At 40.7% G+C, this 16,157-nt stretch overlaps 2 protein-coding genes across 7 annotated transcripts; one reads left to right on the top strand and one right to left on the bottom strand.

The window, feature by feature from the left end:
- The first annotated feature begins 1,608 nt into the window (after positions 1-1,608).
- Positions 1,609-9,660, top strand: LOC109980705 (eukaryotic translation initiation factor 5A-1). Of its 3 annotated transcripts, none has more exons than XM_065950154.1 (6): positions 1,609-2,007; positions 3,824-3,993; positions 4,490-4,594; positions 6,221-6,352; positions 7,921-7,993; positions 8,894-9,660. In XM_065950154.1, the coding sequence occupies exons 2-5, from the start codon at positions 3,826-3,828 to the stop codon at positions 7,981-7,983; spliced, it is 468 nt and encodes a 155-aa protein (XP_065806226.1). In that variant the 5' UTR covers positions 1,609-2,007; positions 3,824-3,825; the 3' UTR covers positions 7,984-7,993; positions 8,894-9,660. The 3 variants fall into 3 exon arrangements, with proteins under 3 accessions (XP_065806226.1, XP_020484845.1, XP_020484844.1); XM_020629189.3 differs by lacking the exon at positions 8,894-9,660 and adding an exon at positions 8,210-8,817 and having other exon boundaries at positions 3,821-3,993; XM_020629188.3 differs by having other exon boundaries at positions 1,612-2,007; positions 3,821-3,993.
- Positions 9,656-15,568, bottom strand: gps2 (G protein pathway suppressor 2). Of its 4 annotated transcripts, none has more exons than XM_020629184.3 (11): positions 15,397-15,567; positions 14,895-15,012; positions 13,351-13,460; positions 13,084-13,199; positions 12,892-12,971; positions 12,702-12,781; positions 12,423-12,594; positions 12,175-12,258; positions 11,989-12,065; positions 11,014-11,109; positions 9,656-10,402 (listed from the first exon to the last, which is right to left on the bottom strand). In XM_020629184.3, exons 2-11 carry the CDS (start codon positions 14,986-14,988, stop codon positions 10,310-10,312), a joined length of 1,002 nt encoding a protein of 333 aa, XP_020484840.1. In that variant the 5' UTR covers positions 14,989-15,012; positions 15,397-15,567; the 3' UTR covers positions 9,656-10,309. The 4 variants fall into 4 exon arrangements, with proteins under 4 accessions (XP_020484840.1, XP_020484841.1, XP_020484842.1 ...); XM_020629185.3 differs by having other exon boundaries at positions 13,087-13,199; positions 15,397-15,566; XM_020629187.3 differs by having other exon boundaries at positions 10,263-10,402; positions 11,014-11,060.
- Positions 15,569-16,157: the final 589 nt, after the last annotated feature.

The following is a 16,157-nucleotide window of genomic DNA, read 5'->3' as shown; positions in this document are numbered from 1 at the left end:
GATTTGCGCATGCGCACAATATGCCAAATTGCTGAGGTTTGTTTCATGGGAAGTCAGATGAAAGCAACATCAACCCCAGTGAAGTTAGTCAAGAGAAGACCGGAAAAGTTTGAACTTTCAAAGTAAAAGCACCAAACTGTAGCCTATAAATGCTACACAACATGAAACACAACGTATCCTCTACATGAACGACATCATATTTTAGTTTCTGAAACGCATTAATATCTACATTCTGGAAAGCTCAATAGGATTTCACTCCTTTAAATTGTTCTGTACATTCTGAAAACAATGTAACGCAGACTCTTTCTTAAACAGATAAACAGTTTAACATCTAAAGTCAAGAACATTGAAGACATTTTATTGCAGTAAACTGTATAACATATCCTAAAATACATTGTATTATCTTGATTCTAGACTAAATAGCAGACATTGCATTGCAGTAAGATGCATTATAAATGATCAAATGTAATACCTACATGATTCCAGTATTCTTTGCTGACATATAGCAGTAAACTGTATTCAAGCTACATCACACTAAGGTCACCACACATCAGCTGCTATGTCAAATGCAGATTCGCTTATTACTTTGTAATTTGTCTTGTAACCAGTAAAATATGAGTCTGCTGTGTGATTCAGAGGTACCAGCACTGATACTTAAAAGCTTAAACAATCTACTGTTATTTAGATAGATAGATAGATACTTTATTGATCCCAAGGGAAATTCAAAAACATCCAGTAGCAGGTTACAAAGACGTACATGACATGAAACATTTGTTACAAAATTAAACCGCAAAACCGACCAATTAATATATATTAACCCCAAAAAAAGATTTAAAGAATACCCCTAGATGAAACAAACTTAAACTGTGCAATTAAAAATAGACTTTACTTATATTATTTGAACTGCATTAAGATCACCTGCCTGGAATTATATTTACAAAGTCACAGTGATGTTGTGTTTTATATCAGCGTTAATGGAATACATCTTTGGCAATCAGATAGCGCCTTTCAAGATAGATAGACAGAATCTTTATTATCTTTGTATCCAAGGACACAACGAAACTTCGTTAGCAGCAATCCTAAACAGCAGCGTTTACAAAAACAACAACAAAAATATATTTGTGGTGACATGAGAGAGAAGTATGCAAAAAAGTGGCCGGAGCAATTGCTGTTCAGTGAATGAATGATAATAATAATAAATAAATAGATAGTTGTGTTGACTGAAAGAATATATACAGTTATTATTTTTGCAGTGACTGATTAATTAAACAAATATAAACATAGAGATAAAGTGCAAATAAGTGAAGTTATGGTGCAGTGACAGAGTATACACAGTTATTATTGTGCAGTGACTGGATGAGGACACTTAAAAATGTTTACACAGAGGATAATATTTATAATTAATAAATATTTATTTTATACATATTTTTATACTCTTAGAAGTTGTGAGTTCTTGGTGGGCTGACATGGCTCTGTAACAATGTTATGACAGCATAGTAGAGGGTATTTTATTGTGAAGGTTCCTACGGGAAGTGGTCTGTCATCTTTTCTTCATGTTGTGTCAGTGGTGAGAGGAGCTGGATGAGGGAGAGAGAGAGAGAGAGAGAGAGAGAGAGAGAGAGAGAGAAGGTGGAGGCTACAGACTGTACTTACTAAGCGGGGTTCTGGGATCTGGTTCTTCTCGGCCCGGCGGCTGACTTGTGCACCTCTGTCGGAGGTCACTGCAATCTGGATTTAAATATATATACATATATATATATATATATATATAGAAAGGGAAGAGAGGTCAGCAGGAACGACAGGAATGAGAGAGGAATAAAGAGATAGCTGATAGAAACAGGGAGCGACATCGCGGACGAGCCACCGAGAAGGAGACGAAACCCCCCCCACCCTCTCCCCCCCGGCCAGACGACCCTTTAGCACGGATACAGGGAGGCATAGAGGAGGGGGAACTAACGGGAGACAGACTGATAAATAACACCAGACAGGAAAGCCATCATCACTAGGGTAAGTTCCTTATCTGAACATCCAATAGACGGGGCGTTTTTGCGCCTGGGCAGAGAAGTTCTCCCTTGCACATGTCTTGTCTGGGGCTGTATTCAGACAAATTCCCTTTAAACGACCCCCACATGAAGTCATAATAGCAGGATGTGTGAGGAGAGGACCGCCGGCACATTCAGCTTCTGACTTAAATACCCGATGACGCGTTCGCATTTTCTTTCCATTGTAGAAAGTTGGCGAGTCCTCCATTTAATTTGTCTCATATTCAACATTTGACAGTTCTAATAACTTTTTTTTTTAACACTGCAGATATTTTCTACCTCTTAACTTCGCACACAGCCACGACAAAACCCCCGCTGATACAGCCTGCCCTGTGCGCTGGTGCACGCCGTAGCCATCACGCGTATTAGCTTAGTCATTACTGTACATAAGCGGGCCAACATTGAATGAATTTAATGTCTGTGGAGTTGCTGGCGGCTAGAAGGGGTTCAAGAGAATTCGCGTCGTTGTTAGGGAGGTCTGCAATTACATGTCGACTGGTTAAGGTGTCTTGAAGTGTTTATCAGAAAGGGCCTCGGTGTGCACGGATTCGGGGAGCCGAGCAGCGGCGGGCCGTGGGCACGTCCTTTACGCACTAGGCCTCAGTCCGCTGCAGACAGCCCGATGCACACCCCCCCCCCCCCCCCCCCTCCTCCTCCCCTCCTCCTGGATGTGACCTACCGATACATTTCTGCCCCCTTCTGTGCTCATTTTACGACACCGTGGAAGTTAAATAAATCACGGCTCGGGACAACCGCCTTGAAATGTGATTTATGGGTCATTAGGGCGGATTAGCGGAACAGCCGCCCTAATTGTCAACGGAAGCCCATTAATGATGTAGGCCCATTTAAGTCGCTTTATTGAATCATAACCTCAAGGCACTTGTTTATTCCTTTAAAAAATATTGCGAGTTAGTTTCTTAACTTTTGGCAGGGTGTCTCAGTTTTTATTTTTTTTATTCTAGCCTCCTCGTGAACTTTAAAGTTCAGCTCAGCAAAGTTTGCCACACAAGCATGAATAAAAACGAGCTGCGGTGCATTTCTAATTCCATTTGTCACATTTAATTTCTTGTACCGTTAAAGTCTACTTTTTTACAGCAAGACCGGCTAACAGGTGCCGTGTTTCTGCTTCTTTATTTAGCCCTGTCTGGTTTGCACCCCCATGTTTTCATCACCAGCCAACTCTCACATTTCCACCTTGTTCCGCTCTCTGTATCTTCACTGCTCGACCCCTCAATGAACGAATTTAAACTAACACTATTGTACGCATGAATGCAAGTTCACATCCAGTATGTAAGCGTACATTGCAATAAAGTTTGGTCTGACCTGAAAGTAAATGTTTGCCTTTTAACACCACAGTCAAAATGAAATGTGTTGAACGATATTTAGTGTGGGCTGTCATCTCAGTGTTTTACTTGAAGTAGTTTGTAATGGGTGTAAATGAATGTGGATATGATAGTCAAACAAGGATATATAACTCCATTTGACACAGTGCAGCCTAACAGAAATGATATCTAGATACCTCTTTTCGGATGAGTAGTTCACCTGGTACATTTTGCAATGTTCGTGTTTAGACTGCAATTAAAGTTTCAGAATGTTGGCTTCTTATTTTGATATGTTGTTTTTAGCAGTAGAAATATAAATATAAAGAATTGTTTTTCCATAGTGCCAAAGGGAAGGTCTCACAGCCACACTAGTGTCAAAGTCTTGGTGAATTTATCAGTAATGAACATATTTTATATTCATGTCTTGGTCCTGTGTTTTTCTTTGGTTCTCTACAGCAGGCATGGCAGATGCAGACCTGGACTTCCAGACAGGTGATGCTGGGGCATCCGCCACCTACCCCATGCAGTGCTCTGCCCTGCGTAAAAACGGCTTTGTAGTCCTGAAGAACCGACCCTGCAAGATCGTTGAGATGTCCACCTCCAAGACTGGGAAGCACGGCCACGCTAAGGTCAGAAAATCCTGAAGTGATGTCAAATTATGACAAGAAAGCTATTTTTAAACTTATAAAGCTCATGGTAGTTTTTTTTTATACATGTTGTTACATGGGAGTAAACACATAGTGGACTCAGGAGGGACAGTGCAGAGAGAGGGAGAGGGAGAGTGAATGATCACTCCACTATCTATCCATTAATCTCTGCAATAAGCACAGGGTCACCATCATTAATATTAATGCACATTAATGGAACCTTCAGCCTGTGGAAGAGCACTAATGTGTCCTTGATGGGTTTCAGTTTCCATTTTTTTTAAATAGTTTAAAATGACATGTTTCACAACTTGACACTCCTGGTTCACAGTGTCAGGACGAACTACCTTTTTAATGCAAAGTTGAGACTAAAAACACACGGCATAGTGTAGCTTATGTGGTTTTGGACACATTGACGATCATTTTGGACACTTTTAAAGTTAGAAAGCTGAGCCTTTCTGTGTGTCTTGTGCTTGTGCAGGTCCACATGGTCGGCATTGACATCTTCTCTGGTAAGAAATATGAAGATATCTGTCCCTCCACCCACAACATGGACGTCCCCAACATCAAGAGAATGGACTATCAGGTGAGACAGCTGGAGGACCGGAGGGTTATCTGTTGGTCTACAATGCTGTGACGGCAGCTTGTTATCCGGAATGTGTTGGTTCAAATAAATTACACCACTCTGTGTCTTACTTCTCTGGCCAGATAAACAGTCATGGAAAACTCAAGAAGACCAGTAAATACCTGAAACTCAAGTATGACGCAAATGACCTACACATTTTTAAGTTTAAAGTAAACGTAGCTGTCTCCTTTGAGCCTTTGACAAGTGATTTCTGTAATGGCTGAGCGATGGGGAAAGAATGGAGTGAACAGTCATGTGTTGTAATATTCACTGATCTGCATTGGTTTTTAACAAGTACGAGATCTTTAGATGCATTTCTACACGTGCGCTAGTTAGACGACCATTTGAGGAAGCTCAGTGATTAACAGTCTCTTCAGAGTTTGTTCATTTAGAAGAGCTTTTGAAGACAAAGAAAGAAAGAGGCATGTTAGGGGAATTGATCGTCCTTTAAAGAAATTATACTCTTAATAAAACAAAACTGTAGGAAAATTGACTGAAATCAATCTCATTCATATGATGTGCTCTCTCTCTCTCTCTCTCTCTCTCTCTCTCTCTCTCTCTCTCTCTCTCTATCTCTCTATGTATTTATTGTTAAAAATCAACTAGTAACTAATATTTTTTACCTTTGAGGTAATATGACACATGGCCGTGTTTAGTGAGCAGGTAAACAGCTGATTGATTTCTGAAACATGCCAACAAGGTGCACCAAGTGAAGTTTTTATTCATCACAAACTAAATGCTGATAAATGACGGCGTCTGTAGGTTTAGAAACCCTCAAAGACTGTCACCAAACTCTGCAATGTTTGGGTCTCATGCACTCTATACTGCTGTCCCTGAACCACTGAGACTGAACATGTTAAGACACTAGCTTATGATCACAGATACGCTTTACGAAGGTATACAGTTCAATAATGAGCGAGCTTTTAGTCGACTCACAAAATCAAGAACGAAGGATAAAAATGATTACAGATTATTCTTTTTCAAAATGTCGTAGTCTGCCTGCTGCTCATCCTTTTGATTACGCTCTATTGTGGCTACAAATTAAGACATAAAGTCAAAAAAAAAAACAGCCACTGATGCACCGTTCCAGTGAGGCCAGTCTGGAATATCATGTTCCTTCATTTAATTTAGACATACAAACATCCCATTGACCTGTCTCATTGACATGTGGTAAAAAAAAAAAAAAAAAAACCTGTGTCCCTTCCTGGTGCAGCACCCAACAGTGACACACCTGGAACATTTAAAGGGTTCCTAATCGACCCATGTGCTTGGCAAGGTGCCCACTGCCCCCTGGTGTTCACAGACAACAAAAACAAACGCAAAACAACAAATAACCAGCAAATGGCTGCTACACACTCTGTTTGTAAAAGCCTGAAATGTTACTGAAGAGTTTAGTTACCCCTGATCAGACTGGTATTTACACCCATTTCTTTTCACACACCTCGGCAAACTGTTAAGCACAAAGTGTAGGGTTACCTGTGGAGACAAAAGCATTCAAGTCTCCCACTACTGGAGACAACAACAAAAAAAATCCCACACCTGCACGACTTTTAATCCCGTGCCTGCTTACGTTTCTCTCTCTCTCAGCTGATTGGGATCCAAGATGGCTACCTGTCCCTGCTCCAGGACAGTGGTGAGGTGAGAGAGGACCTGAAGATCCCAGAGGGAGACCTCGGCAAAGAGATAGAGATCAAGCACGAAGCCGGAGAGGAGATCATGGTCAGTGTTCTCTCTTCTTCACCTCAGGATATATATATATTTCTTTATTTTTTTACTGTGTTTCTCTGCTTGAAACGAGGCGGGAGTAAATGTTGTGCAGATCTATTATAAATTCTTCTGAATATTGTCACAGGCTGTAGTCGAGGTTCGTTTGGTTACCTTGCTTCAGGTAGCCTATAAAATAGAGTGTCATATTCCACAAGCAAAACTGGGATACAAGTTAGAGAAATGAAACACAGACTGTAACCAACATGAAGGAACTGGGAGTAAAAGAAAAATCTCAGATTGTTAAAAAGCAAATTTAGGCGAACACAATAATATCAGTGTCCATCATGAGTCTACAATAGATCTGACTATAATACCTCTTGGTTCTTCCCTTTAATTCATTAGTTGCACAGATTTGATAGTTTTAGACGTAATATTTTTAGCTGCAGCCCTCACACTAACAAACAGGGCTGTACTGGACTAATAAAAAAAAAAAAAAAAAAAATACAATTTATAAGGACAACAACTACAAGGCTCGGGTGTTTTTTTCACTCTCTGTTGATATCAGTAAAGCACAAATAAAAACACTTATTATACTCATATGTAAAATCACAGTCAGCTCACAGAGCTCCACAATCAGGAGATCCGATTGGTCAGTGAGCGTTTCTTTCTCCAAACTGACCTCTTATCCCCAACATAACCTCCCCCAGAGCACGTTAGGTGTTCAGCGTTAAGTGACCGTGGTGATGTACCCTGGTGAGAAGTGAACCACCTTCGTAGTCTTGAGAATCCTTCTTCACATTACAGGCCCCTTGTTTAAACTGCAGCTAGCTGACGGATAGAAGAGATGTCGCCACAAGATTTACCGTCTGATCATTGAGCTCTACTGATGACCACATTAGCACAGCAGATGTGCAATGGTTATTAGGGAAGCCACTTAATAGTTTTCTGATTGATTTATACGCAGATTACCTCTCAGATGGATAGTGTCATCTGTGTGCTGCTTGTTTATTTATGTTCAAACCATAAATATTAAAGATTTCAAAGCGAGAGGACAGCAAGCCCTGATTCTGCGGCACTAACGGCAGAAACAGAATAAATGAAGCAGCTCAGGCTCTTAGCTGTGTGTAAAATGGGACTTCTCTCATTGCCCTTTTCAAAGTTGTTTAGGAAACATTTCAACTGTTTACACTTTGAAGCTTCTGTTCCCGTGTAAATAGCGCTTGGCTCTGAAATAAAAGGACACATATTTTGTATTACTTCTCTGTAAAAAAAAAGGTCTGCGCTCTACCTGATCTTTGGGTTGAGAACGCTGCATTTTGTTGTCAGGGCAGTGTATCAGGATGTCGGCAATGTGTTCGGAAAATTTCAGCTCGTTATTGGTAGATATATATATATTTTTTTTTGCTTGGAAAACAAAATGAACATCTGAAGTGTAATCGTTCATCGGGTCAGATCTTGTTGCTCAGTCGTTTGTTGCTCGGTAGTTTAAAAAAAACCTCCTGAAGCTATCAAAGCTCACGTTCAACAACATAGCAGCAGTCTTAAGCTAATCTCCCTTAAACTCCTGTGTGCTCCTGCAGATCACCGTTCTAAATGCAATGGATGAAGAAGCGGCCATTGGCATCAAAGCCCTGGCTAAATAAGCCACCGCAGGTAAATACAGAGCTACAGCTGTACGGATATGCAGCTGCTTTCCATCCCCACCCCACCCCAAGCATCGACTGACCCAGCCTGACTGAAGAGGAGTGTGTGTGTGTGTGTGTGTGTGTGTGTGTGTGTGTGTGTGTGTGTGTGTTTGGTTGTTGCGCAACAAGTCAACAGCATGTGCCATGCTAATGCAAGTCTGTGTGATATCATGTCTCTGTACAGTTTCTTGTTCATCACTGGACCAAGGAGAAGGCAACTCCAGTCAGCAATATGTGAGGCTGTTTGGACTCTAACCTTGGTGTACTAGGACAAAAACAACAACTTTATTTATAGTTATGCATAGAGACAATACTGGAAATATTCATGTTTGCCACATCATTACATTATGTCAGCACTTTTTGTGTATATATTGAGATATGAGCGTAAATTTAAAGACGGGTGTCACTCTGGATTTGCCTCCCCCTTTTGTACGTGCTTTCTCTGTCATGTAACACTATTATGAGCATGTGTATCATTTCTAAGTAGCACTTTCAAATAGAAATGAAGCGTATAGGTCACGTTGTATATTTTGAAGCGGTGTTTTTGCTGTTGTTTTCTGTTAGTAGCACTTTATTTCACAGCCTTAACGCACCTTCCGCTTGCTGTATGTTCCTAAGGAAAGCGCTTCCCGCTTTGTTGTGATGTCGGGTCGACTTGTTTTCACGCACTTTCATTCATCATGGCGGGCTGTTAGATTAAAGTGTCCACCGAGGTTGAAACGGCTATGTTTACTCCACAGAGGCTTTTTAAACACTGTCTGGTACATTAAAATATATTTGTTTTGATTTTTACTTTTCCCTTCAGAATCTTCCTTTTCTCACTTTTCTTTCCTTTTTTTCTTCTTCTTCCTTCATAATTCTGTTTCAGGGGTAAACGAGATGCACTGGACCTGGGGGGAAAAGGAGGGATTATTGCCTCGTCAATGCTTTTCTCCCTCTTTCTTTTTTTCTCTCTTCTCGTCTTGGTTTTTCATACTCTCTCTCTCTCTCTCTCACTTTGTTTTCTGACCCCTCTGTGGGTCCGTTTAGAAAATAACTAATTGGAAATGTCAAACATTCTCTATGTGAACGCACTCATGATAAAAAAAATCCACACGTCTGGACTTTGGAGGTTTAATAAGGTCACGGAGGAGTTCAAATATTCAGTAGCTTCCTATCATCAGGAGAAAGAAAAGGTGGTGCTACTCAAACATGGGTTTTATTTTTTATACATGTCCCACCCTGTTTTCTGAAGGGCTTCAACTCTACATCTGCATTGTTCTGTTGAGGCTTGTTCAGCCTGTGTGCCATACATGACGTTTTTCTGTGTGGCGCTGTTATTTCAGCAAGTCATCTGAACAAGCCCCTCCCTCCTGCTGTTGATTTGATCACCTGAAACTTTGTCTATTAACACACACCGAGGTTCAGTATCCTTTTTGTCTCAAGGAGTTAGAAGTGATTAAAGGATGCAAAAAGTCATGAAGAACACTAACATTTCATTCGCCGAGGCCGTCAGTCGGCCTCCGCTTAACTCAGAGCTCGTTTGGAGAAACGTCTGAAATATGATTTGGTATACGATAAACATGAGCAACAATCCAGGAGGCCGATGCGTTGTGTTTGTCTCCGAACAAATAAAGGTTGACACAAACTGTTGAACGTGGCATTTGTGTTTTTTGTTTATTAAACAACATGAAAGACTGGAACAGCAGAGGATGTACAAATGTTTGTAAAATGAAAACATCAAAACAAGATTCCTCTATCAATCTGTTAAGCAAGTATAATGGCTCCATTGTGATCAACCAGAATTCAGCTGCACAATGAATCACTGTCTTTCATTAAGTCAATGGGTTTCATATTCAGTGCTGAGATATCCATTTACTCCATGTGATCCAATATTAAACCACTGCTGAGCAGTTCCACTTACTGTGGATCTGCTGCTTTTAGTCAAGCACTGCTCATGTCTTTATAAAGCACATTAGTATCCAAAGAATGAGCTGCTTTATACAACCTATTCACATCTGAGTTAGTGTGTATGTACATACAGCACCACCAGAACGGCTTTACAGTGTAGGTAAAATAATCTGCTTTACAATTTGACATTATTTGAAGTCAATAAAAATCAATTAAAAAGGACTTCAGGTTTCTGTTAATGAAGTCAAATGGAAATGTTGTACAGGGGGGAAAAAACCAAACACCAATCTCAACAGAGAAGTCGATTCATGACTCGCTCCAAAAGGTTCTCTCCCGGCGTTCTTGAGTTGAGCTGTGACGTCTCAGCGACGATGAAGGTGACATTGGTGAGGATTTATTTGCCGTGGTGATAGAACCTCTGTCCGCTCTGGCTGTGGGGGAGGAAGCCGTGACGGGGAGCACCCTGAGGAGAGCTCTGGAACGGGGACTGGTGATGGAAACATGAGAGGAACATGATGAAATCAGGACGGTCAATAAGAGGGATAAAAATACTTCCTCAACCATCATGACAGGTTTGATGACAAGAGAGAGTAGGTGTTTAAATAAGAATACCCTTGGATGAAGAAAGTACTTTTCCCATTCTGCCATAATTAAGGCCTCAGGGTGGCGCCAGAGGAACAACTTTGATGCTGAGTAAAAACATGCCACCTCTCATCGCAATGATGCCCCTATGCCCTACTGTTACATAACCTACCCTATTGCCCACAGCAATGCCACATTCAACAGACACAGGCTCCGTTTATTTTAGCTGAACCAGGTAGTGCAAACCATCTACCCTTCTGCATGGCCCCTTCTGGCCCCAGCAACTCAACCGTGTAGACTGATGGGCAGCCAGAGCCAGGAGATCACCGGGGGTTGCCAAGTGGGAACCTCCCTTTGCCGGTGTTTTGTCCGCCTAGTCCCACGACACCTCAGGAAGGCCGGACAGTTAGCTCAGGTCATCCCAGAGCCAAACATCTCCATGCTAGCTCTCACCGCACCCCACCATACCCACACAGACCGAGCAGTGTGTTAAGTGTGTGTGCTTCGGGGCTTCACCTTTGCAGTGGGGATCTGGACAGTCATCGATGGCGTGGGAAGAAGACCTGGAGCAGAAGGATGCATGGTTGGTGGATGCATCGGCCTTAAAGCTCCCTGTTGGAACACCAACAAGCAAGACGACGAAAGAAAAAAAAAAAAAAAAAAAAAAAAGATCAGATCATAAGTGATCAGAATCAGTTTTATTGACCATGTATGCTTAGACACACACAATCTTTAAAGAGCCCATATTATTCCCTTTTTGGGGTTCGTATATTTAATCTATGTACCTACTTTTGTACGTTCACAATAGCTAAAGTCTGAAAAAAGTGTCTGTTTTCATGTACTGCTCCTCCTTGCTCCCTCCCGCTCTGAGTCCGTCAGCTACGCTCTGTTGAGCCCACACTGTTAGACCCCACGTGGGCCAAGTCTGCTCTGATTGGTCTACCGATCCGCTCTGTCGTTATTGGTCAGTTGCTCAGCACGTGTCTCGGAAATTGCAACATGAGCTGCAGGGTTTGCCACAACGAGCCAATGGGCTTAGATCAGTGATCTCACACTGACAATGACGCCGCACTGACAAATGTTTATCAAGGGGGGCTAGAACCGAGCGTTACACGCGGCTAATGCTACAGCTAACAGGAGGACGTAGGAGAAGCTGCGTTTCCGCGGACTTTGAATTTTTGCACATAGATGTGCCTAAACATGCACAGGACACTTGGAAAACACACGAAAGAGCATATAAAACCAGAAAAAGCATAATATGGGACTTTTAAGTACAGTGACGGACTTCACCATTTGAAACTAGATCCAATTTTATATACTGTAATCAAATTAAATAATTCAACTGTATTGTGTATCAAACTGATAAACGTATAAAAGATAAAAAAAATGGAGCAAAAATTCTTTAGATACTTTTTTTTCCCCCAGTTGAAACATTTCGATTATGAATGATTATTTTGTTGTTGAAAGAATACACGTTTGAAATGTTCTTACTGCGTCTGTAAAGCCTGACTGTTGGTTGGCGTGTTCCAGCTGCTTCTGGAGGGGGATTCCTGCTCCAGGGATGTATCCTGATGAGAGACAGAGATTATGTATTCATAATCAAACAATTATTGACATCAAATCTCCTGCAGTTGATTTTGGCCATGGTGACTGCAATCAATAGTCATAAAAACTGACCTGGCTGGGAGGTGAAATGACTGTGGACGGGGTATCCAGGCTGCTGGTGGGGGAGGTACTGCATGGCCTGGAACGCAGACGCACCTGTAGGAGAACAAGGCTTTGTTTGTCATCTTCCAAACACTAAATCCCATTCTGTCATGGTTACATTTTTGAGCTTAGTATGCCACTAAAAGCATCGATAATCATTTTTTCCTAAACGGCTTAAGTTACTTCAGTGAGCACACAAATGTACGCATGTTTATCACCTCTGATTTGAGAGCTGCTAGCGAAGCTGACAGGTACAGATGGTCCAGGGGCGTAGGTAGAAGGGTGTTGGGCCTGAGCCACCCCGTAAGACTCATGGACCCCCTGGCTCCCGCTGAACTGTCCGTGCTCTGCTGAGCTTGAGCCGAACCCGGGCGTCTGATAGTGACGAGCCTAAAGAGAATTTTTTTTTAAATAATTAGAATAACAGTCTAGATAAAAGGTGTTTTACAAATCATGAAGTAAGAGGAAGTTTTATGAATGGACACTCCTTTACTCACAGGGATAACGGAGGCTGGGAACAGCTGTTTGCTACGTTCACCGAGGAGCGCACCGGGTCGACTGTGGCTGACCGGACTACCTGAAAGAAGAAGAAAAAAAAACATCAGCTGCCTTAGAATAATAAAAGGAGAATTTTCAAAATACACAACAAGAGGTTAGAGGATACACTATAGTTTAGTACAGCCTTACCTTGAATGCTGAGGAGGTGCTGCCCTGCGTGCATGGGCAGGCTGGATTGGTAGCTGGCTGAGGTCAATGTGGTGATATCGCTGTAAAATATAAGGCAAGAAATGTAACTGAATACCAAAACTACTTATTTAAAAAAATCTGTAGATCTTGAGAGTACCCAAAAGGGAGAAGCAAAAACCGTGTTTTCCTTACTACCTCTGCTCCTTCCTGCGCCGCTTCTCCTCCTCATGAAGCACTTTCTTGAGCTGTAGGAAAAGCTGGTGCTTCTCTTCTTGGAGTCCCTGAAGCTTTTCTCCCATCTTCATCACCTTCATTTGAAATTGAAGATTGGAATCAGAGCGTTAAAAACAAACTGTCTTATGAATTTGGTCTCAACCCAGGGTAATACTGCAAGAGCCACATGGAGCTTAGACAGGAAACACATTTCATTTGTGCTTTTTTTTTTTCCATTTTTCCTACCTGTTCTTTGGTTTCTTCCAAAGACATCCTCTCCTCTATTTCTTTTGTCCTCTTCCTCTCTTCCTCCTCCTTCATCTTCTGCTCCATCATTTTGTCCACCTCTTCCTCCTCTGGAAAAATATTTTCATGTTATTTGGAGAAAAAAAACCCTGTTTGAATTCCTTACTTTAAAAAACAGAAGACAACATTGATATGCACAGTGGATGCTCATACAAGATAATATGTAGTTAAGGATAAGTTATACTCATTCTGATTGGCCCTCACATTTGAAGGGTAACCTTCTGATATTCATATTTGTAACATTAATGTTCCACAAATAGAAATGTAATGTAATCCAAATCAATGCCTATAATGAATCATGAGTTTGCAATGCGTATGGGTTCTTTTTTACTTTTGTTTTGTGTATTTTGAGTTCAACTATTATGTTAACAATATTTAAATAACTTCTAAATAATGAAGTGAGTTATATTGAAAGTGGATTCTGGTGCTCTGCCCTGAAATGTCAATGTTTATAACTATCATGTAGGATTTTCTGAAATCAGTTAGAAGAAATGTTGCTCACTGCTTGACTTTATGGTGTCGTTACATCCTGAAAATGAATGAATATGGAAAAATGTTGTGGAGTTTTCTGCAACATTGCACAAAGACAACATAGATAGAACATGTCACACAAAATGAAATAGGCACAGTGTGCAGGCTGAACAGAGAAACTCCATATTTTGAAGGGAAATAAATACATGGTTGTGTATGCTGCCCTAACAAAGGCAAAAGGCAGAAACTTCATTTTTTTTTTTTTTTCAAAAATGAGTTTTTGTCATTTTTGGAACATTACAGATGTGCTTTATCATGTGGTCAAATATCTTGAGTCAATTGTGTTTTTTTTAATTTCCAAAAGCCCTCGAGAAACCAAGGCAGAGTGCTGGAACTTCACTCATCAGGGTCTTTGTCTTTGTACTGCAGCATTCTGTAATACTCAAACTGAGTCAAGGTCTTCTGCCTTTGTTTTGCTGCGGATCAAAGTGAAGTTACTGTTAAGGTGTTATGCCTTTGTTTTAATATCTGTCATCAAGCGCTTCTGACACACACGGTAGCTTGACTAAAGCGTAGCAAAGAAATAGTGTTGGTTGTGTTATTTTAACAATGCAACCAAGTGAAACACAGTAACAAATGGAAGTGAATGCCTTTTGCCTCGGCATGACCTCTTAATATTGTACAGGTAATGCAAAGGCAGAGTACCTTAACTTCCAAATAAGGGTCAGAGGTCATGTTTGAGCTTTTATGTACTTTAATAACCTCATTAAAAAGACAAAGGATTGCCACATTTCCAATATTCTGCCTGCAACTTTAAAGTCACGTCTCTCAGTTCTACACTGTGGTGAGTTCAGGTCTTTGCAGGGCAGAGTACCCTCCAGCTGAAATGCAGATTCATGCTGTTGTCTAACTCGTTACGGATTTAATACCAAAATGGGGCCTGATCTATGAACTTTCTACGTTTGAATCAGTTTGAACAGGACTTTAGAGGAACAGGTGAATTGAGTGTGCACCTTGTCTCTTGCGCTCTCTCTCCCTCATGATGTGTTTGTGGAGGGCTCGGGCCATCGCGTTGGACAGCTTCGGTCTCTCCAGCAGAGCGGGCATGGTGACAGGCAGTGGAGGGGCCAGCTGGGTGGGAGATAATGTCAACAATTGTAAAAAGAAAAAAAGAAAGAAAAGAACATCCTTAAAACGTCACCTTTTATCCCTGTTATCCCGCTTAGAAATACCGGAGCGGCCTAGCTGCTTTACGGCTAACAGCTAAGGTAGCATCTTTAACTTCAGCAGACGGGAACTTAAGATGTATTTCGTTATAACACATTAAAAGGCTAGAGTAAAAATGCATGGAAAAGAATAATGTAAACTAGCTAAAACATATAAGTTCTTACACACACCCGTGGTAAAATGTTAACTAGATAGCTAGTAATCTTAGCACTACCGTAAACGATTTTATGACATCTTTTTTTACTTTGTGGCAATACTTTTACCCCCAAACCCCACCGAATATCTTACTTTTGTTGCTTTGTTTGTCGCTTAGGAAGAATATTATTGTCTTGTGGATTTTGAAATGAGCCGACTTGACTGTTAAAGAAGCCCAAATCAGAAGTTCAACACTGAATATAAACAGAGAGGTTTTCAGCCCGGGTGATGAGAGTTGCGCTTCCGGTGCCAACGATGACTTGTTTTTTTTTTGTTTTTTTCTTCTTCTCCCGAACTGCATTGTGGGAAAAGTAGTTTTTCCAGTCTTTTTTTATTTATTTGAAAAAAAAGACTCAAATTGCCAGTCTAAGTAATCAAACATTTCCTAAAACATCTTTATTTATATCATGTTTTGTCTACTTGTAATAATATACTAATATTAGTGGTAAGTAGATGTTATGAGGAACAGTGTCCCCTTATTAAGTCTTTTTGTTTTAATACATTAGATCGTCACTCAATGGTTACAAACCAAACATGTTCATATAATTTCCAAAAGTCCTAAAGCAGACATTCCTATGTTTTCAAATCTAACAATGTTTCAGTTGAATTGACAATGATCAGTTTCAGATATGCCAAAAGCTTTTCCTTTCACATAGATGTTGACATTGCTTGTATGCTTGTAACATTAATTTATTATTCCTCTGTACATGTATTTCATCTGTTTTCCTTAAAATTATGCACCTCTCTGTAAATCATTTTCATAATGCTATACATTAGTTGATGAAAGAAACAATAGGTTTTAAATGTTTCATTAGATCTGTCTCTCAAAGTCAACATAAGATGCCTGAGTCATC

Source organism: Labrus bergylta, chromosome 22 (genome assembly GCF_963930695.1).
Source record: "Labrus bergylta chromosome 22, fLabBer1.1, whole genome shotgun sequence".
NCBI classification, from domain to species: domain Eukaryota; kingdom Metazoa; phylum Chordata; class Actinopteri; order Labriformes; family Labridae; genus Labrus; species Labrus bergylta.
Note: the sequence above shows the minus strand (reverse complement) of the source record. Positions and strands in the feature narration are given on the sequence as shown.

What these genes read in the sequence shown, in the direction of transcription:
- LOC109980705 (XM_065950154.1), top strand. Translation starts at nt 3,826, where the DNA reads ATGGCAGATGCAGACCTGGACTTCCAGACAGGTGATGCTGGGGCATCC. An exon ending in GGAAGCACGGCCACGCTAAG is followed by an intron (nt 3,994 to 4,489) that starts GTCAGAAAATCC and finishes GTGCTTGTGCAG; the next exon opens with GTCCACATGGTCGGCATTGA. An exon ending in AAGCCGGAGAGGAGATCATG is followed by an intron (nt 6,353 to 7,920) that starts GTCAGTGTTCTC and finishes GTGCTCCTGCAG; the next exon opens with ATCACCGTTCTAAATGCAAT.
- gps2 (XM_020629184.3), bottom strand. Translation starts at nt 14,988, where the DNA reads ATGCCCGCTCTGCTGGAGAGACCGAAGCTGTCCAACGCGATGGCCCGA. An exon ending in TAGCAGCTCTCAAATCAGAG is followed by an intron (nt 12,259 to 12,422) that starts GTGATAAACATG and finishes GTTCTCCTACAG; the next exon opens with GTGCGTCTGCGTTCCAGGCC. An exon ending in AGTCAGGCTTTACAGACGCA is followed by an intron (nt 11,110 to 11,988) that starts GTAAGAACATTT and finishes GTGTTCCAACAG; the next exon opens with GGAGCTTTAAGGCCGATGCA.